This window comes from Excalfactoria chinensis, chromosome 6 (genome assembly GCF_039878825.1).
Source record: "Excalfactoria chinensis isolate bCotChi1 chromosome 6, bCotChi1.hap2, whole genome shotgun sequence".
In the NCBI taxonomy this organism is placed as follows: domain Eukaryota; kingdom Metazoa; phylum Chordata; class Aves; order Galliformes; family Phasianidae; genus Excalfactoria; species Excalfactoria chinensis.
This window is the reverse complement of record NC_092830.1, coordinates 31,862,152-31,885,943: the sequence shown is the minus strand read 5'-3', so window position 1 is coordinate 31,885,943 and position 23,792 is coordinate 31,862,152. Positions and strand designations below refer to the sequence as shown.

The 23,792-nt window shown below is 42.7% G+C and overlaps 1 protein-coding gene across 1 annotated transcript in view; it reads left to right on the top strand.

The window, feature by feature from the left end:
• Positions 1–12,452: 12,452 nt before the first annotated feature.
• The window catches only part of SHTN1 (shootin 1), a 54,216-nt gene continuing 42,876 nt past the window's right edge, over positions 12,453–23,792 (top strand). Inside the window, exons 1-2 of the mRNA XM_072340634.1 lie at positions 12,453–12,633; positions 19,121–19,173. Coding sequence (XP_072196735.1) covers positions 12,576–12,633; positions 19,121–19,173 — 111 coding nt within the window. The 5' untranslated portion in view covers positions 12,453–12,575. The remainder of the gene's footprint in view (positions 12,634–19,120; positions 19,174–23,792) is intronic.

Here is a 23,792-nt window from a genome sequence, read left to right as displayed (position 1 = left end):
TAGGGACTATCTCACCAATGGGGTATGCTAAGGGCTTTTGTCAAATCTGGATGGGCTTTGGGCCTGCTGTCATGCTTACAGCAGAGCTTACTGGAGGGGTGCTCTGGGACCAGCAGCTCTGACCTTGGCAAGCTGTCTGAGACTATTGCCTGCAGGTTTGGTTGGAGAATCCATTATCACTTCTACAAAAAACACCTAGTTTATAAGTCAAGTAATGCTTTGATGGTGTAGAACATGCTGTTCAGACCAGCTTCTCAAGATGGACTATGATCCATGCAATACACAAAAGTCTGTTTCTCACTAACCATGCCAGAATGTTGCCTTTACCAGCTTAATGAGTGTGTGCTCTTAAAACAGACACTACTCTTGATGTTGTATAGGAAGTAAAATATAAAAATATATTCTTGCCAAGCGTTTGTTCGAAGAAATCTGCTGCTCACTGAAGGCTGCGTGTCCTTGGCTTTTCCACTTCCAGGCAGGCTCATAGCCATGTGTGCATGTTTGTATTTGCTGGGAGGAACAGCAGGGCTTTTATACTTTCTTTTTTGTTGTTGTTGGTGGTGAAATCTATTGTGGCTGTCGGTCAGTTCATCCAGCATGGGACCCAGAGCCAGGATGTGTCAGTATAACATTTTTATTGCAAGATTGTGCTATGCCTATTTGAACAGTTTGGCTGCAGACTTCTAAGCTGGTCCAGGATGTTACTGTACAGAAGGATACCCTGCCCCAGTAGTCTAGTGCCATGAGAAGGGACAGCCTGACTGGCTTGTTTAGCTTGGAGAAGAGAAGGCTCCAGAGAGACATCATTGAGGCCTTCCAGTACTCAGAGCTTACAAGCAGAATCAGGACTGACTTTTTATATGGTTTGATAGTGGCAGAATGCCTTTAAACTAGAAGAGGGGAGATTTAGGTTAGATGTTGGGAAAAATTTTTTACTCAGAGGATGGTGAGGTGTTAGAACAGTGCCCAGAAAGACTGCAGATGCCCCATCCATGGAGGCATTCAAGGTCAGGCTGGTTGGAGCTCTAGGCACTTAATCTAGTGCCTGGCAATCCTGCCTGTGGTAGGAGAGCTGGAACTGGATGACCTTAAAGGTCCCCTCCAGCCGAAGCCATTCTATGACTGCAGTGACAGTAGAGAATGAAGCAGCTTTGCATCTCCCCCTGCTCAGCCTTGTGGCTATTGACAGGGATGCATGCTGTACCAGCTCAGGCTAAAAGGGGTCATTGCCCCCTTGGCTGTGTTCCCCCTTTCACTTCCTTTCTCCCACACCTGCCACTGTAAATTCCTGTTCCCCTGAGGAATTGTGGAGATTAGATCCTTTGTTTAGGGCACTCTGACCCAAATCTTTTATTTGCTATGCTGAGTGCCTAAGTTAAGCTCCTTGTAAGGGTGATAATTTTGTGTTTGTCTTTAGAATACTACCTAGAGGTCTTAGCTGACTTTGGGTGGGCAAATGCTCAGGTTGTTTTTTGTTTCTGTCTGGAAATCACAATCCTTCAGGCTTTTCTCTAATTAGATGCTTCCTGGCAGAGACCAGAGCAGCTTCACTGATGTTACTGAGCTGTGTAAACCTCTTGCAGCAGGGATTACTGCTTTGCAGTGGCAGCCTTGCAGATGTTCTACTCCAGATGTGTATTACATCAAATGAAAGGGGATGTGGCCATTACACTGTGCTCTTGCTGCATCTCCTGGATGGTTCAGAGTCAATGGACACGCGATCTCCCTGACTACTAAGTCTGAGGGTATCACATCTAAAAATCCAAATGGAGAATGAAAATGAGTGGAAGCTTTAGGTCAAGATATACAGAAAAGCATTGAGTGTTCTTCCAGGCAGCAGCCCTGCAAAATAGCCAGCAGTGGAAGATGAAGCTGTTCCCTTCTGTAACCGGGGTGGGTGCTATCCACTATCCACATAGAAGATGAGGTGGCATTAATGCTCAGATCTTCATCGTCCTTATTGCTACATTAGGGCCTTGTGGCACCACACCTGGGGTCAAGCAGCTGTTGTAGGGATGAGCTCCCTTCTGGTGTCACTTCTGAAGTGTGCTAGGCAACAGGGTGAGTTTCCTGTCAGTAGCCAGGTGGTAATTTCTTGTTTTATCTGGGATTGCTTGAGCTGGCATGCTTTGTTTTGAAGAGTGCTTGAATAAACTGTAACACCTGATGTATTTTAAGTCTTGCTTATAATTCATGTGTACATCTGCTGACTGCCATGAGGAAGTTCTGTGCTGTGAACTCCGTCCTTAAACTAGATCTGAACTCCCTGTGCTCTAGAAAACTTTACACTCTGTGTGGGGAAATGGAATTAAATTGTCAACAAACAATATGAAGTCTCTCAGACAATGCAAGCAATAATCTTAGCTTGAAGAAGAGGATCATCTTTGATAGTATGTGGTAAGACAATCCAGACTCACTGTGGCAACAAACTCCCAAGCTTTTCAGAGTTGAATAATGCTAGAGGTTATGCTTCTGGATGCCACTTCTGAAGTTTCAGAGGGTTGAAGCCCAGGAGAGGAAGGATAAGCAGGTGGGAACATCCCTGTCCCTTCCTGTCTTCCGCTTTGGAAGAAGCAATCTGTGTGGCCAATGTATCCCTGGCTGGCTCTTAAGCATGATGGCAAGATGATAGAGCTTCTCAGCCAGGTGAGAGTATTTTTTTCTTTATCCAAAATCAGTGGTCATATAAATAATGAAATGTGAAGATGTGGTGTTAGGCAGGAATGTGACCCTGATAACTTTGGCCTAAATCACTGAATCTTTTTGGTGATGCTAGAAACAAAGATAAGCTAACCCTTATATTAACATATACCTGGCACAAAAAGACCTGCTTTTTATTTAGTCTGAAAGCAGTTTTAGCACATACAGAAATGTTTTGATTCCTATACATCTGTACATAAGCAGTGATGTACCTTTGTAGGAAGTATAAAAAAAATAAGTGTATTAAAGGGTTTTAAATAGTTATGTGGCCCTCTGTAAAGTCTGGCTGCAGTACAATGCCCACCAACCCAACCCCTGTTGTGTTTATAGCCTTTGGAATTACCTATGAGATCATTCACTGAATGATTCACTTTATTTTTTTCTCCTTGATTTTCAGAGGCACTTAGCATCAGCACAGCCCATCAGTGTCTACACATTTAGGTCTAGGCCTTCAAACAACCAGGAAATGAAGTGAATGCTGTCTCTTCAGTTTCTTTATTTGAAGCATAACATTTTTAAGATCAAAGCTAAGCTCTTTTGTGTGATCTCCTCTCCAGAACTTCAGCTCAGGAATGCAGAAGCAGGGTGATTATTTAGTATCTCAGACAGACTTCTGCACGTCATCTTTAAGTGGCTTATACGACAGAACGGCCTGATCTCTGGCAACAGCATCCCTTCCTTAATGCTTTGTTGAGCGCTTCTGTATGCAGCTGGTGATGATTCAGAGTTTAATGCTTGGCCCTTTGCCTATGAGTGTGCAGTAGCAGTGATGGAAGCAGCATCCTGCAGGAGCCACCGTGGGAATGGCACTGCGGGCCCTGCAGCACGTCCTCATTGCACTGCCCACATCGCTTGGGTTGTTTTGCATGTAAGCTTTCTCAAAGCATCTTCATCTTATCAGGAGTCTCTTCGTATGGCCAGTGTGAACTGTATCCTTATCTTCCTTAAGCAGCAAAAGGAGAAAATAATAGAGGTAGGGATATGGGGATTGCTTGGCATTCTAACATGTGGTGTAAGTGTCTGTCAATGCAGTCTGAAGCAAGTTCTAATATTTCCTGTTGAGCAGTCAACAATGGCAATAGTTGCTCATTCACTTGCAAGACAACATGGTGAGTCTATGAAAGTAGATGTCTCCATCTCAGACGATGGTAGTGGGAAGCTCTGCTGCAAACATTCAACTTGAAGTTTGAAGTAGGCTGTAGGGACAGTGCTGCTTTATTCAGACAAACAGCTAGTACAATTTTTCTGCTTCTTTCTACCTTTTATCCTTAGGAATAATGTTCCCAAGGAACCTTTTGATTTATTAATGCTTATCATCATCTAAATTGTTCTTTGTCTTTTAGTTATTGCCACGTGTTATTCTAGGTGGTGCTCATAGGAACTTCTAGAGAAAGGAAAAATTATTAACCCCTCTTTTGCCCTTCCAACTTCTCTTGACTTTAATAAGACATGAAAGGCAAAAATTTGAGACATCTGTTGTTTCTTTCAGCCATTTCCACCGAGACATTAGATTGCATTTCAAGCACTCAGCTGAAACAAAACAACTCACCTTGCGATAACACTGCTTTATTAGATTACTGCATTGCACTTGTTTGGCATGATGTAGTTTTTTTTTTCTCAGTCTTCCTCCATTTTTGCATTAAAACAGTGTTTTTGTGCAGTTCTATGGTAATTTATTATACATGAGTAAGCATGTATGTGATATGCAGAAAAGAAAGAAGCTGGTTTAAAAAGTGTAACAAATACCCTGAATCTTTTGATCAGACCTAGAGATGTAGCTAATGCAGGATTTTCCATCCACCTTAATAAGCTGCTGTGCAGGATCTATATACCAAATAAAAGTGCTGACAGTGAGAAAATGATACACATTACTTCTGGTGATATAAATAGAATTCTATGACCCAAGAAATGCAGTAGACTTCACTTTGTTAAAATAGGTTGAAATTAATAATTTTAAAGCCAGGTGGTTAATAAAAACTAATCTTGGCATGCTGAGCAAGGTTTTTACATCAACTGTTCACTCTAAGGAGTTCTTCTGTTTGGATGGGGATGGTATGGTCAGTATCATGGTCTGCTGGCTAAAGTGCTATGCACAGGGCCATGGTTCCCCTGTTCACACTCTGTTTGCAGCTTTGGACTCCAAGAAAGAGCTTGCAATAACCTCTTGCTGCAGATCTGGAAAGGCCATGTGAGACCGAGAAGTTACAGGGCAAACCATGGGCTCCAGCCAACTCATGCAACAAGTTCATTTGGGTGGCTGAGGGCTTTGAGGAATGAGCTGCTCCACAAAGGTGCCAATAGCAGGGAGCCCTCCTCCATGCCAACAAACACTCTGGGCTAGGCTCAGTCCCAGAACAAACTTCTTCGGACATCTATTGCAAAAGAATGGATTTGATCCATTACACCATTGCCAGTAACAGTGCTTGAGGATATGATGGCAGCTGCCCCATGGTATGGCATATCAGCAAAAATTAACCCTGTTGGAAAGGATGTACATTTCTTTTCCACGTGATGATGAATGGTTGGGTATGGGGGAGAAAGTTTGCCTGATAGCTCTGTGGAAGTAAGTTTGCTTGTTCCTTGGTCCCTTTATTTCTGTCTTGTTGAAGGACTTCCAGACGTGCTAGTTAACTTGGTGAAAACCTTTATGTCAACTTGAAGTACTGTCTCTGGCCCTAAATTCTTACAAAGTGCCTGATTTTTCTACTGGAGTGAATTAATAGAGCTCTATAGCATACATTAAAGCCACGGTGATTTTTATCAGCAAAATACCTGGCATAATTATCTTAGCATAGCAAGTGAGGTCAAGTGGTGTAATGTAATCCAACACCATCTAAAGAATGCATGTGACAGCTTTGTTTTGCAAGAAGGGAGTAGAAGGGCTTGTTGGAAGGAGAGCCCAAATGCTCTTTAATTCACCGAACTAGCATCTGACCCTAATTATGTAGTGAAAATGGAGGTAGTGCAGGCACCAGAAAATGGTCAAGTCTGCAGTGGGAACAAAAGCATCAACTACTGTTGAGGTCTATGTAAAGTTCAGCTGAGAGGAGATGAGAGAGAGAGGGAGGCAGAGTGGCTCCAGTTGCACATAAATACTTGATGGAAAGTGCATTGAGGAAGCAGGGCATTGGGTTATTTCTCATAAGCTGCAAAATTGCTTATAAGTGAAATGAATTGTTCTTCCTGAAGAAATTAATTATGAAAGTAACTTTACAGAGCGCTGTAATAAGGATGCAAGCAAAACAACAGTGGTATTGAATTCAAAAGCCGTGCATAATGAAAGGGTTATTAACATGTCTGTGATCACTACCAAGGGACCTTGACTGTTGTATAGTAATGTAAGTTTCTAACTAACTGATTTTATTTTGCCTGACACGATGTTAGCTGTTTACCAAAGAACAAGGTCTAAAACAGCATTATCAACTCCTGGAGTAACTTAGTGTGGAATAACTCTTATTCAGAGACACTTCATTAGCTTTTGGTGTGTTCTTTCCCTATGATTGCTCTCATGGTAAACATCTATGCTTGCTGAAATCTAATTCTGTCCTTGTTCAGCAGTCAGTGTATGGGCTAAGAGATACTTACCTAAGATTATGTGACTAAGATTTATTTATTTTTTCACCCAAGCTGGTAGATCACACCTTCTTCCCAGGACAGAAAGGTAACTTGTTTTCTATTGTCACTTACTGTCATTAAACAGCCTGACAGGTAAAATACTGCAACTGTTTAGAGGTCTCATAATTGGAACTTCTGCACTGTGCTCCTGATTCAGCCCAGGATACCAGCACCCTCCTCTGTGGCAAGGGCACATTGCTTGCTCATGTTTTACTTGTTGTCCACTGTGATGCTCAGGGCCTTCTCTGGAGACCTACTTTCCAGCTGGATGGTGCCCAGCAGGTACTAGTGTGTGGGGTTGGTTGCTCCTCCATAATGCACAATGTTGCACTTTCCCTTGCTGAACTTCAGGAGCCCATAAAACCCTGCTGGGTTCCTTCCAGCTTGGGATATTCTGTGTTTCTATGATATTCAAAAAAGAGTATTTGTGATGCTGTAGAGCACAACAAAAAGTTTATTGCCACAATATTCTCATGCATACCTTAATCTCTACTCTAATGGTCCATTTTGTCTAAAGAGTGATGGAATACACCAGGGAAATACTTCAGAGAAGTGAATAAGAGACACTGCAATAACTACTGGAGGTAATTACAGCCTCCCCAGTGTAATACTGGTGAAGCCGGGTCCCATACATCAGGAGAGAGATCTGGAGACTGAGTCACTTTCTTGCTTTCCAGAAGCATGGTATTTGTCCCTGACACGCTGGGAGCAAATGGGATCTCTTGTTTTGTGGGTGGGAACATAGTGAATCACTTCTTAGCTATTTGCTTTCTCTAAATATGTGTCTTTGCATTCGTTGGCAGGTGTTCGCATCTCAGTGGGAGAACGTCACCTCCTGTCTGTCCTTGTAGATAAAGGGAGCACCGATTTCATCCAAATTCAGTGAAGTGAGCATCCATAAAGCAGAGTGTACTGCTACGAAGGGCAGGTTGCTGTAAGTTGCCTAGTTATCCTTTATGGCTGTAAATTCAATTTGCAGCATTGTTAATTACAACACAATTAAAGTATTTGAAAATGCCATGCTAAATACTTTATCTTCTGATTTATTCTCCAATCAGTTTGTGCCTTTTTTTGTGCGTAGACATGACCGCCATCCTAGGAGGGAGGAACTAGGAAAGATCATGCCTTTATCTCTAATCAAATGGTTATGTTTTTCAAATGAATCCATATTATCTGGGGTTTTTATTTGTAATCATAGTTGTACTTTGGTTTGAATGTGTGTTGATTAGTTAGTTGTCATCTTAGGGGAACATGAAATGCTCATATTTACCCAGATACATTATGCTAGCTGTTATTCAGCACTGATTTGTTTGATGAAAAAATATACATTATTTCAGCAGATTATCTGCTTAGTCTTATTCATCGTGTCAATTATGTACTCAAATAGTTATTTTCATTTCATTTTTAATGGAGCTTATTAATTATTGCTTATCTATGCAGTGATTGTGTAGTTTATTTCACCTTGTCCCTATTCTCTCCCTATTCCCCTGAAATATGTCTGCTGTAAAGTGATTAACATATGGCTGCAGTCGTGCCCTGAGGGTAACTTCAGCCTGTAGCCACAGTGGTATCCATAGGGCAGCTCTCCTCAGCTGTGCCATGACAAGAATTCATTTAGGCTTTGCAGAGATGGATGGATGTCATGGCTCTAGAAGAGACTGAGAGAATGCAGTGACAGTCACAGAAGGTCCATGCTCCCTTCTTTCTCATAGAACAGAAAGTAATGACCTCAGCTTGTACCAGAGGAGGTTCAGATTGGATATTAAGAAACATTGCTTCTCAGAAAGAGAGGTAATAAAACAGCACAGGCTGCCCAGCAAGTTGGGGTAGTCACCGACCCTGGAGGCTTTCAAGAACTGTGGAGATGTGGCACAGAGAGATGTGGTTATGGGGGTGGGTTGGGGTTGGACTGGATGATCTTAACCTTCAGCAGGAAAAGAGCTGCTATCATTCAGCTCTAGTTCTCTCTCCTATCCCTCTTGTAACTTAGAGGCAATCACTGGTTGAGGCGTCTGTGCAAATCTGCATGGAGATAGGAAATTGTGAAATGCTGGAAAGATCTCTTCATGATATTAGCTTTGGTGTGGATGATGGAAACCAGACACAAAGGTGTGATATTTTGTTCTCAGCCCCATCACCCACAGACCTTATCAGGGTGGCAGAGCATACGGGTCATATAGTCCCATTAGAGGCTTCTGGAGACTTCACTTTTCCCTTTGTTTGTAGCCTGTTCCAGTGCTTTCACTAAGAAAACCCTTTTTTAATACCCAGCCCCTTGTCTCCCTCCTTACAGTTTAAAACCTGCACAAATTCTCCAATCCAATGATTACTGAGAACAGATTATTAACAATTTTGCAGTAGTCTATTACTATATATTATTATTTTTTTTCTCTCAGTTTCATCTACAGCAAATAATCTCCCCAAATGCACCCTTATTTTTTCTTGCTGAGTCTCCTTAGCTGGCCTGTGTTTCCATTTGAAGCATGCCATTAGAAGCTAACATGCTGTTCTCTCTGATGTCCCAGAGCTCAGCACGAAGAAATTACCGTGTGTCTTATATATGTACTTATATTCCAGTATTTGTCTTTTGTTTGCAGCCATATGTTGCCTCAATTTAGTGTAACTTCCAGAAATGATGCACTTATTGTTGCATATATAGAATAGTTAATGTGTAGATTAGTATAGAACTGTGTATAATGATACCCAGCTTAAATTACTGCTCCACTTGAACAGGACCTGAATTTGAATCCCACTTTCTAAAGTGCCTCTAGCCTTTCCCTAGTGGTTATCAGCTGTGGTTCTCAAAGCCATGCACAGTCTGTGATAAAACTATTCCAGGTCTTGGAAGAAATGGTACAGTGGGGTAAAACTGAAAGACAATGGTGAATCCATCTGAATTTTCCTCTCCACAAGGATACGGATAGCTATGGTGTCATTCACTGACACGGGTTTTCCAGCAGAAAGTGACCTAATCCGGGGTTTTCTCCCTCATCCCAGTGCTGGTTACTGCTTGGGAACTGGACAAGTTTTTGAACACATTCAGCCTTAGCTTCCTGATTTAACAAAGAAGTGATACTATTGAAGTGCTATGACAGACTGGCTATTTATGTTCAAAGTACAATCCCGCTTCTCCTTCTCTCATACAGGAAGCAATAACTACCTGATCTCTATGTAAACATTGTGAAATCCCATGCTGGATGCTTGTATTGCTTGTGCCAGCTTTTTTATGGCCTCAATGGTTTACTGCATCTGCTGTCAAAACATGATATAGATATTACAACACAGAATAGTATGGGTAAAGTGAGCTATCTCTTATTTAAAATAACTTGGAAACAATGAACTGAATTCATGATCCAAGGAAGCACTTGTGAAGAATTGTGAATTAGCAAATTCAGCAAGAGTTAATTTCTCTGTAGTCTGCTAACTTGAAAAAAAAAAAGTAAGCTTGTCTGGCAATTAATGATTCATTAACACCTTTGAAGAACGATGTCAGTGTGGCTTTCATCCTACCTGCTATTGCAACCAGAAGGGTCTGTAACAAAGACATCATGCTTTAAATGCTTGCTTTTCAAGGTACTGTAACTTGACCTAGTTCAAAGTGAATAAGAACCATGCTGAAGCTGCAATATTGAAATTATGGAAGGGAAATGTTTTTGACCCATAATACTTTAATTTGAATAAATAAATAAAATAATGGAAGAATTGCTTTACTGTCTCTGTGGAAATCAAAGAGATTTTATGCTCTGTTCTGACAGCACACAACAGACAGAACATTGTTGCAAGATGAAGATGCCCGGCGTCTTGGCACAGTGCAGCTCTATACAATGGTTCTCTTGCAAATCCTACTATAGTGCTGTATGAAAGATTGGTCTGGGAATAGAGAGGGTGATATCAGCAAAGGGATGGGGAATTTGGAATGAAACCTGTGGCTGAAGGGAAGCCAACGGGCAGCCCAAGGAAGGATGCTACAATTCAAAACACTGGCAAAACTGCTCTGTCTTAAAGTGGGGGCTGTTTGAAATCAAGGTCAGCCCAGAACTCTGAAGACTTAAATAAGACCTCTGTGTTACTCAAAATGGATGCATTTATTGATGTATAATCCTATTTGTAGCCTTCATGTTCAGCTTCTGGTTGCAGACACGGATTCTGGTTGAGTCTTTTCCACTAAGCCAAAAAGCCCTCAAGTACCAAGGATTTTCTCCCGTGAAATTAACATAATCCAATAATTTGCTTCCTGTTTTCTCAATTAAAAAAGATCAACAGTTTGGAGTCCCTCTTTTCAAGCCTCGTAGCACTTTTTTTTCCCCCTATTTTGCTTTTTCTACAAAGGACTCTGTGCCACCTTTTGAAGAGCTGGATTATAGTATCGTTGTTTTGATCTTGTTGATACCATGGGAGAATTTTTTGCCTGTAGTTAGTGAACATCCCATTCTACTGCAGCATCTCACGGGCAGCATGTCTGTTATTATTTGCACGCTGCTTCCCACAGCTGCTACAGAGCCTTTGCTTTCCAGCATAATTTCCCCTTCTCTGAGTATGGCTGCCTGCAGGAGCGTGGATTTATAACTTCACTTTTAGAGGAGTTAAATGCATTTTATGCTGACTAGTTCCAAAGAAGCTGACTAGCTTCTGAACTTCCCCACGTGGCCTCAGTAGCTGTACCTGAGCATATTGCACCACTACAGCTCACGTGGGCTCCTGACTCCTTTCCAGGGCACCATTACATGTGTTATTAACCAGGTCTAGGACAGATAACACTACAGAATAACAACACATCTGGTTGTTTTTTAAAGGTTTACTGAATCAAGAAGAATCCGGGATGCAGTCAGGTAAGAAAGAGGCAGGAAATCTGAGCAGCAATTCCTAGTGAAGCTTTTTCTTCTTTCTTTCACAGATCTAACTAAGGTCACCGTGTCTGGGGCGATGTTCTGTTTTCTGGATGCCGTGGTGTGCTACAGGCGCTTGCCAAGGAAGGAGATGGAAAAGCTTTGCCTTTGCCAGTGCTTAAAGAATGAATCTGAAGACTGCTGCGGTTCAGTGGGCCGCTACTGTGAGCAGCTCCAGTGTGACTGAGAAGAGGTTTTTAAAAGTGAGCTCAACTTCAGATTTATCCTAGCACTGTCTATTATGAATCACGAGTCTCACAGCATTTGGTTAGTTACCAACAGAGACAGCAATTTCATTTCAAACTTTTCACTTTAGTTTCTAAAGTTCAGCAAAGAAAAAAACAATGGGGTAGAAACAAACTCTGCAGTGAATGCATGCAGTGAATGCATGCCAGGATCCAGAGGAGCTTGGTAGGGTCACTGCTTCAGCACAGGGATAGAATCAGAGAGAGATCACTTTGGTCTGCTGTGATAGGACAAGGGGAAATGGTTTCAAACTGAAAGAGGGGAGATTTAGACTGGATATAAGGAAGAAGTTTTTCACAATAAGGCCAGTGAAGCACTGGCACAGGTTGCCCAGAAAGGTGGTGGATGCCCCATCCCTGGAGACACCCAAGGTCAGGCTGGATGGGGCTCTTAGCACCTGATGGAGCTGTAGGTGTCCCCATACATTGCAAGGAGTTAGACCAGACAGTCTTTAAAGGTCCCCTGCAACTCAAACGATTCTGTGATACTATGCTCACTGCCAGATCCTCTCCTTTCCCTCTCTGGGATTGCTGGATAGAACAAATGTGCTCTTCACAGGCAAACGGAGCACGATCTCCACCAAAACCTGATACTGTCCCAACGTTCTGTCTGCATTGGACGCTGGAATTGCCCCGCAGCTGCTTCTGGAATCTCTGGGAATGCTGCTCTCTGCGAACGGTGTACAAGCGCTCATTAAAGTCCCTTTCTCTGCCCAGGAGCGCTTCCCTCCTGGCCTCTGTACCAGCCAGGACACGGCGAACATGACGAGAACGCAGGTTTCCTCTGCTCAGAGACTCGAGCGCATTTTCGACCCCACGCAGAGCAGCAGCACACCGACTGCCTCCGGGCGACCTCCCCGCCGCCTTCGCACCCCTCAGGACCCCGGGGGTCGCGGCGTGGCTTCAGAGGGGGCCGCACGGCCGCCGCTCGTCACGAAGGTGGCCGCGCACAGCCCGGGGCGCGGAGCCGCCGCACCCCGCACATGCTCACTGGGGCGCCGCGGGAGTCTGGGCATGTGCAGAGCGGAGCGGGCCGGGCCGTTCGCCGCGCCCGCCGCGCCCCGGGGCTACGAGAGCCGCCCGAACGCTGCCAGGTGCAGCCGCGCGAGGTGAGGCGGAGCGGGCCAGGATGAACAGCTCGGACGAGGAGAAGCAGCTGGAGCTGCTGGCCAGCCTGAAGGACCGAGGTAGGGACGGGCGGCGCCTCCGGCCGGCTTTGGGCGGACCGGCTCTCCCTCCTTCCCTCGGCCGCCGCGGAGCTCGGAGCGCGGCCGCAGGGAGGGGTGGAGGCGGCGGTGTGAGGGGGCTGCGCGGGGCCGGGGCGCGGCCTGCGGCGTGGGGCTGGCGGCGGGCGGTGCGGCCTGGGCGGCCCCCGGCCCCGCTCGATTCCAGGCCCCTTTTTGGGGGAATAAAAACAGTCTCGGATACGGGCGCCGGCACGTTGCGACTCTGCCCCTTGTCAGTGCCGGTCCCTGTTGCCTCGCCTCTCTGCACCTGTCGGTTTTGTGTGCTGTCAGGGTGGGCATCGAGTGAGTGATGGAGCAGGGCCGGCCGAGGGCGAGGAGCGCGGCACGTGTCTGGGTGCTGCTGCCTCGCGTGTAGCCTGCGGGCTGGGCGCCCATAGGGACAGCTGGGTGTCAGCGTGACCTCCCACGGTGTCAGTCTGTCCTCTTCCCTTTGGAAGAGGAACTCGACAGGAGTGCCGAGGCATGGAGAAATGAAAACGTGGCTGTGATGGGCTTCCTGCAGGGGCTGTTTCATGAGAAGATCCTTGCTGTTTCAAAACTCCGTGTCCCTGCTCTGTTGTGTGTGGCAGGAGGTGCTAAACCAGCCCATGAAACTGCTCCTCTCCTAATCAGCACGTGAACTTCCCGGTGATACAGCCCGGGGCTAGTCCTGATATGCCACGAGTTTCTGTGGAGCCTTGGTAGTTCCGGTTTAAATGAATGGAGAGCTGTTTGGGTTCCCTGTGTGAGTCACTGCTCAGTGCTTTTGTAGGGAAGTTCAGTGCTTCAGCCTGATGAAGGCTCAGGTCCTGAAATACTGGAACACACTGTGTTGCTGCTAAGAATGGGCAAGGAAAAAAGTTGGATGCTCAAAAGGTAGCCTGTATTTTCACTAGTCAACCTGCTTCCAAACCAAAGTGGTCTAGAAAAGTTTCTGTCTTGCCTGGTTAAACAGGTGGCAGTCACTGGGCTTAGTTATCACTCATCTGAGTCGTGAATGTTTTCTTTTTGGTTGTCCCAGCTGGATTCTGACTTGTTAGAATGGTTATTCTTCAGAAATCCCAACATATTGAAATTGCTTTGAGTTTTCTCATTGACTTCAATGTTGATGTCTGAGTCTTCTGCTCAGGTAGACTGGGTGTCTTTTAGTGTCTAAAGAAACTTTATGGGACTTCATGAGTTAGTTCAAAGGAGGGACGCTGTAACTTGAATACCGTAGATCCTCTTAAGCTGTTGAAATAGAAACTAACAGGCAGATCCTGCTGTTCATGATAGATGTCCCCCAAATGTTTACTTTTTGATGTTGAATTGTTTTAGATGGAAACCAGCACGTTATGCTGCCATGCTGCAGTTAAATGGTGTTAACTGGTGGGGCTGAAGTGTCCTTTGTAAAGAGCCCAGAGAGGGTTGGAAAGAGGAAGAAAAAAAACCAAGTAATTTTCCTCTTTGCTGCTTCTAGGGTGTATATAAGGTGTATGTACTGTTCAGGAGTCCAGTGTTTATTGCATTCAAAGTGGTATGTGGCTTCAGCTTATTGCGGTGTTATGGTCTGTTGTCAGATTTCTGGATTACATGCATTGATTTCAGTTCAAACACATTCTCTTGGTAGCCTGAATTCAGTGTGTTTTTCTGGTGTTGAGAAACATCCTGGATGTGATGCCAGGTAGCTGTGCTGGCTGGGTAGGTGGAGAGGGCAGCAGTTGTGTACGTGGCTGATTGCAGAAACGTCCCGGTGCTGCTTTATTTCCCTTACCAAGGTCAGCAGATTGCACCTGAGGCAGGTATGGTGGCTGCTGTGCAATTCTCAGTGGCAGCTGTGACACTGACTGGTGTCTGGACAAATTCACTTGGCTGTTTGGCACAGCTCTGTACAGAGACAAGGACACTGAAACTGTCCGTGAGCATGATAGGCTTATCTTTCACCCATGCTGAATTTTCCAGGTCCTGTGGATTAGACCTGGATATTTGACACTGCTTGTACTTCAGCTTGCTCTGTTGCCAAGTTTAAGGTGAACGTTGTGGAGAAACATGATCTCTGTATCAATGATATTTAAGCCTTAGAAGTATTATTTTAATTTTCATTCTGTATGAAAAATAGCTTTCTGAGGTGGCTTGATTAGATAAAGCAGGTATGTTGCCATGTTTCTCTTTGATTTTATTGATGCTGCTGAAACTTTGCTCATAAAGAAGCACCTTTAGCTGTGTCATGGCTTTGTTCAGCTGAAGACAGCAGCCATCAACCACAACATTGGGAGTTATGTGTTATGTAAGCGCTTCACCTGCCACGAACTCCTGATCACATTTAGAGTACTACATATGTGTTAATGACAAGCTCTTGCTGTGATCACACAAACTTACTCTTTGTGGCAGAAAGGTAATTTTTATGGCCACAGGGATTTCTTTATTCAGTTGGGATGTCCTGTTGGCTTCTGCATTCCCTTCTTTAGGGAATATATCTGTGGTTTTGAGTTTCTGTAAGCAGAAGCCATCATTTCCCCAGCAGACCCCATCATGTGTAAGTGTTTTCTTCATTTGTTAAACACTGTTTCCTGCTTCAGCTTTTTGGTGCAACACTATCTGTTTTGTTTTTTTCTTCTCAGAAAGTTGTGAAGGCAAATTGTTTGATATAAGCTTAACGATTGGGCTTTATCAGGCTGTGGTATGTTTAATTTCCCTTTCTGTTTTCCATGGAGCTGTGGGACTCCCAGGATGCAGTGCAGGATACAGCAAAGTGTTTGCTAATTGAATCATGTAGTTTGTACGTGGCTGAAACTACCAATGCCATGCCATGTCCTGCTGGAAGAGAGGTTGCCTGGGCTTAATGGAAGGGATCTTTGACTGTAAGATTGGGAACAACAGAAAAATCCAGTCCTTCTGGCCAGTGCTTTTATTCCTGGGAGCAGTTCATAGGTCTTCTGCACACATGGCTAGTCAGGAGATTGTTGTTCAAACCACCTCTCTGATAGCAACAGATTTGGTCTGACTCTTCATTTTCCAGGTACTCTGGGATAAGCAGTGTGGCAGAAGCCAGCCTGATGGAGCTTCTCTTGTGCTCTCCCTGTCAGGGATGATTCTCCCCCTCACGGTGTCCAAAGCTGCCAAAGGCCAATTGTGGATTTGCTGCTACCAACACAGCAACTTCATTAGGATTGCTTTTTGCACTGCAAGCTTTGGCTCTTGCCTGCACCAGTAAATACATGCCCAGCCTGCAGCGCAGAAGGACAGGTAGTTGGAGTGACATGTGCTTTCCTTGTACACTGCTTATTTTTTATGATTGAGTAAGTCTGGAATGCTGAAGTGGCATTATAGGCTGATTTGACATGGAAGGGCTCTCCATCTACTTGAAGGCCACTCTGGTTTGCAGTACAAATGCTGAAGTATATGAGTGTAGAATTTTCTTATTTGTGGTTTTTAATATGCAGCTTTAGAAGGTGGTGGGTTTTTTTGTTTGTCTTAATAAAAGGCTGGGAAGTCTCACTGTGTATACATGCAGGTGTCTTTTCTGTTGTTCAGTGTAAATTATAATCATTACATGCTTGTTAGTAAAACAAGGTCAAAAGAGTAACAAGTGCTTTTTAACATAACACGTATGTAAATATATAAATCAACTAATTGAGGTGACGCATCTTCTGTTAGTAAATCCAGGTTCAGGCTAGTTGAAAATCAGTGCTGGCTGGGAGTACATTTTGCGTGGGTTGGGAGCTGTAGCCAAGAATATTCTGTTCTTTTTCCTTCACAAAATGTTTGTTTCCTTGGTGTTGAAATCAACTTATAGCATTGCACCTCAGTCCGCATGGTTAGCCTGCAGCAAAGGAATTTATATCCTGCCACATTATTTCCAACACACTACTGCGTATCAGGGATAAGTCTGTTAAACTGAAATCAGTGTCAGGCAGTGGCAGTGTTCCAAGGTATGTGACAGGTATTTAGTAAGGTGGTTCAGGGGAGGTGAGTGGATGCAGACTAGGAATTTTACAATCCATGTGCGTTACAGTGCTGGTCCTTGGAGAAAATGATGTAAAGCTCTAGAATTTCAGTAGCATCTTTTTAGCGTGGCATCTTCCCTTGTTTGTTTTGCACATCGCTAATTGTTGTTTGCAGGGTAATGTAAGTATAGCATGATCTGAATGAGCCAATGTGAGGTGTAAGATTTAGGATGCTGAGATGCCATTGTCAAGGATACGCAGTGTGGGAGCCTTCGTAGAGTAAGGAGAAAAAGTTGTCTGGCTTCTACAGAGGAGTTAGATGCTGTTGTACCAGGACTTGCCTATGGTTTGTCAATCAAGGGAAAAGTGATAATGATGCTTTTTCTTCCAAAAATGTTTTTAGGGCTAAAAACTCTGAGTTCTACATCATGAAGTGACGTCTAGTCGCTGATTAGATTCACTGATTAGATTCGTGACACTTTCAGAGGTAGCCTCAGAACTCTGTTGAACATTAAACTTTGAGAAGGTTTGTATAAAATCTCCTCTATCTAATTAACCCACACAACCTCCGTCGTTAAAAATTACAAGATCCACCAACTTTCCACTCATGTTCTCATTCCGTGATGAATGTGTTCTGCTCTACCACAACAGCAGCTGAAGAGGGAATGGCTTCCTCCAACTTGCAGTTCAATTCTCAGCCACACATAGGTGAGCTGCTAGCATGGGTTGCTGGAGGGTTGTGTAAGTTCCTGTCTGCCTGACTTTGTGGGAGCTTGTTTTTGTGTCCCGGCCTGAGGGGCTAATGACTTCAGAACTGTTGGTTCACAGAGCAGATGAGAGCTGCACTCACAGTTTTCAGTCATTTACAAAGCGTTGCATAATAAATGTGAGTTGGCCTTTAAGTGAGCACACGGTATCAGTTTCCAAGTACAAGGAAGCAGTATCTGCAGACACAGACTTCATCCTTTTCTTGCATGTCAGCGCTGGTGTTAGGAGCACAGAAATGGCTTAAAGTAGAGCAGTGATCAGGAGGCATAGCTTTTACATTCCTGTGTAAGAAGTGTGTTTTGTTTTACTTCAGGAGCTCGTTCTTGGAGCAGCTACACCAGCATGGTTGCTTTCAGGTTAACTTAGCAGCAAGGATTTGCTATGGCCCTGTGCCTGGTCTGGGCACACCAGAGCCCTGTGTTAGAGGGACTGGCTGAGGAGCTGCAACTGCAGTCTGTCTCCCAGACTCCTTGTACATTGCAACCATGTTACTAAAATAAAATGATCTCGGAGAAGATAATAATGTGAGTTTGCTATGTTTGATATATTTCTGTGTGAGTAGCAGTTGTGCTTAATGCAAGCAGAGCTGTGATGTCTTGGACACAGCTTTCAGGAGTGAGTTGACTTTGTTTTATTTCAATAGATTTTGAAACGCTGGGGATAGGGGAGAAGAGAAACATCGCAACAGTGCACAGTGTAACAAAAAATCGGGGTATTGAAAAGCTAGAAAAGAATAGTGTGTTTTCAGGTGGCTCATCTATCAGACTTTAAGTGGTCATGCCTTCAGATGAAGTTTCTCTTACCATCTTACCTTACAACATCTCTATTGTCTGAAAGCTATGTATTAATAACCTTTATCCAGTTCTGCATAAGTTGGCTTAAAATAACACTGGTGTGCTGGCGTAACTTCCTCTTTTATGTGAGAACATTTTGAAGAAGTGGGTACTGAGGGGCTGGAATAAGAGGTAGGATAATGTCTCATTTTATTTGTATAGTATGCCTCTTAAGGACTGAAGAGCTTCCTTCTAGCACGCTTAGTTTCTTTAGCACTTTGAAGGTGTGTTCACACTTTTCAGAGCAATGGTAGAATTTCTTAAAGGCCAAAACAGTTCTGGCACACACAGAAAAACATCCTTTTATTTTTATATATCCCTGATTATTTCTGTGCATCATTTACTGATTTGAAACAAGGGACCTTCAGCAGCCCGGAGGCAGAGCCGTTCCTTGCTGATCCCTGCAGCCAAGTTCTTGTGTGATCTTGGACAAATCATGCTGTCTTCTTATGTCTTCCTCATGGAGTATAAAGGGAAAAAGCATCTCATGGGACTTCTGCTGTGAGAAAATATTTAAATAAATAAGGTGATCAGTTCTTCTTGAGGTACATATGCGTATCTGTGTATAACAGAGTTGTGTTAACCACCTTTTCTGCCATTAATCTGTAACCTGAGCCACTGCGGGTTTAAGCTTGAGTCTACAAGCCAGTGCATTCACCTTGTTATTTTTGAACTCAGTCAATAAGATTGTTTAACTTTCCATTGATCAAAAATTGATTGTTTTGAGAGCTACTATCCTTTTCAGATGCTTTCCAATTACTTCAATTCTAAAAGGATGTCTGGTTCATCCGTAGGCTATTAATGAAGTTATTCAAAATCTGTGTAGATAGCCAGAAGATCTTTAAAATGAATAAGTAGAAAGCTAATCTGAATAAAAGAGATGCTGCAATGTTAACCTTTTTCTTTATTTTTCTTTTATAGCTATTGGCGAATATGAAGAGCTTAGAGCAGAAAATAAGAAAACAAAAGAAGAGGTTTGTATTGAAGGACAGTTTTTTTAATACTAAAATGTTAAATACCAGAATACTTCATTGGATATGAGTGGTTAATCTCTGCTTTTGTCAGCTCCGCTGATTATTTAAAATAGCATCACTAATCAGTACTTCTTGTACCTGTGTTGAGGAGCAAACAGAATAGCTCCCAGCAGCTATTCTAGCTTTCTTAGACCAGAAAAGTTGCTATAAATGTATGTGTATATATTTAAGTGACTACTTCTGTAGCTGGTTTACATTGTCAGCATAGGCCAAAACAAGTGTTTAAATAGTCTTAGGAAAACTTGGATCTAATCGTGGTTATGTTACAGCTTGGTTTGTGTACTGATACTTAACAAAGAGGAAATAAAACAACTTCTGCCCTAACCCAGTCCTTCTAAAAGTTCAGAATGTGGGAGTAAGATTTCTGAAGGCACTCAGTTCTCTCTCCCCACTAAATTCCTTTGAATAGGAGGTATCTCACCTCAGCATTCAAATGCAGCTTAATACAGATTTGCAGTATATTGCATGTCCTTTTGTGAAATACGTGCACTTGTGTAACTTGAAGAGACTTTGAATGTATGGACTGAACCTCATTCATTACTGTAGGCTTCATTTTTTTTAACGTTCTGAAGTTTGCTGGTACAAACATAAGTGCCACTTTCCTTGTTGGTTAGTGTAATTATGATAAGCTGTCTTTCTAGTAGTGAAATTCAGTGCACCAAATGGCAAGGTATCTCTTCTTACCCCGGACTCCTGTTCATACAACATACTTGTTTTCTGTGAGGAAGCCTGACAAGAAGAGAGAACTTGAAGAGGGGTGTGATGACAGTGTTGTGTTGTCTAAATCATTCTCAGTGTGCAAAAGGTTTTTAGCAGGTGTTTGCCAGAAGAAACTGTCATCAGTGAAAACCTCTTAGATAGTGGGGAAGGCAGTGAGGGCACTGCCCCTCTGTGTGGTGAGCAGAAAATTCCCCTTTCTCCGGTACTAGGGAACATTATTAGCTACCAGAGCATGAAGGTTTAGTTCTGCTTTCTGTGAAGTCTAAAAGGCCAGTTTTAGTCTGGTTGTTATAAATGTTGCAATTCAAGGCTGTAATGGGGAGACATTGTCCTTAACTACTTCCTCATTATTAAAAAAAACCTCAGAGCTTCTTTTCATATTATGTTTCACCAGTGATTCTGTATATATCCACTGAGCTCAGCATATTCTGCTTCTCTCCCTCCTTCCCACTGATACTATCTCTTCTGTGCTTGTTCCTGCATTCCCATTCACTGTCCTACACCAGAGCCCCAGATATCCCAGGAGATCTGTCCTCAGTATTCATTGTTGAGAAAAATGTGGCAGTTAACTTCTAGTGCATGGGAGGAGTCTGTCTAACACAGGGCACAGTCTCTGGCAAAGGCCAGCAGTAGAGAGGGAGGAGTGTAAGTTCAAATGTGATACCTCCTCAGAGTATTACAGTCTGCAGGCTGTCTGTAACCCTTATCTTGAGCTGTGTGTTTTCTGTGTGTTCTGCCCTTGACAACTCTGTCTTTATTGCATGTGTGGTCCGTAAATCCACCAACCCCCTGAGTTGGTGAATTGGCTTCCATCACATGCAAGGAGTTTCCCATGCCTGGAAAATGAGTGCTCCAGCTTTGCCCTGAAACCTTGTTCTACTACCTTGGGAGTTTCTTCAGCAAATTTGTTTTTTATGTAAGGGATGACAGGGATTTTTATGGCAGGGATTATTGTTCAGGAAGGTTTCTTTGAACTGCATTTTTATTAAGATTTTTTTGTTTTGTTTTGTTTTCCAAAGGCATTTTAAATGAAAAGCATAATCTTTCCAAAATCAAGATGAAATGAGATGTTCTGAGGTTACTGCTACATTCTGCTTTTCTTTCTTTCCTGTTCCTCTTTTCCACAAGATGTCTTATTACTACATATGTGTAGTCACTCTCATGTACTTATTCTGAAACCTGCTATGATGTTTTCATAGTACTTGCATAACAGTTGAGAATCCTCCAGCACTGAGCACTTTCTTAACTGATTTGCCCAGCTGTAAGATGAGAGGTGGAAGAACCTCCATCCTATAGACTGGTGAGCTTATGTATGCAGTTCTGCTTAATTGCTGAAGTGCTTGGACTCAAGTGGTTAAGTGTGAGGCCGTAAGTGCATTTCTTGTATGCAAAAAGAATCTACTGTTAAGGAGTTCATGGCTGTGTTTCCTTACAGTACTAATACTGGAAGAAACTATTGTAGGGCTGTGTAATCCCGCAAGCTTATTAGTGTGTACAGTGTATATAGTGTGCACAGCTCTGTAACTGTATGTATAGTTTATGCTTTGCAGGATCAAACACAATGTCAGAGGAATTATGACACAGGCTATCTGTGTCTTTGCCTCTTGGAAGCTGCAAGTAAACTTCCAATTTCTGCCACTGGCTTCCTCTGTATCCATTATAGATGCTGTGTTTGCATCCAAGATGAGAGAGAATTTTTTAAAGACTTGCAGATGATTTGTGGGAAGTACCACATCAAGTTAGTCCTTATGTCTGTGATTGTGATGCACTCAGTGTAGTTTTTTTCCCTAAGTCACCAGTACATTCGTATGACTGAAACATGAACTGTCTCAGTTAAATAAGTGGAAAATGATCCTGCTTAATATTAGATCTTATTGGGACTAAGTGCATTGCAGACATGTAACTCAGAATCAAATGTAATTTTAGTTCTTGAAAATATGTGCTCTTTATCCCGTATTTTTTTTTCTTTTTCAGATTAGAAGGTAAATTGTCTTTTGTATATGCTGCTTTGTTTTGAAACGCTGCTTAAGAGATTGCTACTAACCTTGACAATTCAGGGGTAAAACATCAGATCTTTGGTCCAGTGTATCTCTTCCTCACTCCCTCATTTAATTAAGTAACCAACTACACATGTGTGCTACTTCACACAAAACGAAAGGTAACTAACGTTCAGTTACGCACAAATATAGTTGATATGCAGTTCTGACGTATTCATAGTCAGATCATGAATAAATATTTGACTACTTGCTAATCAGCCAGAAATGACTCCAAATGCTGGTTTTGACAGTGTTTTGTCATTCTGCCAGTAGGGAGAAAAAAAGAGCAAGACAGCTTTCCAAAACAGTAGGTGTAATACTGTATCTCTGATACATCATTCATGGTGTTTGTTCTGCTAAAGCACGTGTACAGAGTGGATTATATGTTTTGTCACCAAATGGGAACAGAGAAGGGATTCTGCCTTGATGACATGCTCATTCTTTCTAGGAGCGTAGCAAATGTCATTGGATACTTTTGCACGCTGCACCAAACTAATAATTTTAGAACAAGCATTAAATCTGCATAAATTGTACAATCTGTGTAAAAGGGACAGAATGTATCTTGTGTTGCTTAGCAATGGCTTAATTGACTATATGGCTACTATGTGAACTTGTTGCATTTTAATATCTGGGCTGAACAATCTCCTTCTTGTTTTTGCCCTTTGAAGGCCTTTTACTGAAAGCAGTAGGAGCTTATGCAAAAAGTAGTTGGCAAAATAGATGACTGTTAGATGAAAATCAGAGATGAAATCCACCAATTGCCTCCCTGAAACTAATGGCAAAAGATCACGGGGTGAGCGGAGTGGGTGTGCAAACCACAGCCTTCCAGGTGGTTGCATACACTAACTATACATCTCCTGGTCGTATCAGGTTCCCTTGCTGGCATGGCACCCTCTTGGTACTGTGCTCCTTCCCAGTGCAGGCCAAGTTCATTTACTGTCATTCATGTTACTGAGTATGCAGTGTTTGGAGTGAGCACCATTGCTTGCCATGTAGGTGATCTGCTTCTAAGCAGTCAGCATTTTAGTCAGTTCTCTGCATTAGAATGGAAAGGATCAACTTCAATTGTTTTCCTCGAAAGCAAAAATCTCATATTGAGCTGCATCTTAAAATTACTACTTTAAAGGTGAAGAATCAAGGAATTAAAAGAATGAGTTTTGGAAACTGAGCTGTTACTTCTTTCTACATGTACAAATGCAATTACTTCTTATTGCCAGGAATTTAATGTTGGCTCCTGTACCAAGTTCAGGACTGAAATGTCTACTGCCTGTTAGCATAGGTTTATATTGGGATAGTGATTCTATAAACACTAGACTAAAACATAGTAAATAAAATACTATGAATGGTTATTTTACTGGAACTCTTAGCAGAATAAAGTTTAAAACAGAAGAAATGGCTGACAAGCCAGATGTAATCTACTTTTATTCCATTTGAGGATATTCTTGAGTTTGGAGCTGTTGGTTACTTCTGACAAGGGAATGTTTGCTTGAAAACGGCTCTTCTCTTTGACAGTTCATGCACTTGAATGTGAAAAGCAAGTGATGTATTTTACAGCAGTAGGACACTGCTTCTCTTTTAACATTTAGGATGAGTAGCATGCTTGTTAATTAACAACTCTGCTGTATGTGCCTCGTGCTGCCTTTTTGAAATGAAGTGGCCTTGAATTTTGATGACTTCTGTACGTTCTGTCAGAGCAGCTAATATATCTACATTTGCTGTTTTTCACCATTTCCTATCATCGGTGTTTTTTGTTACAGGTCTTAATTGCTTTGTGTGAATAGCTTGCAGAACTTTCAGGTTACA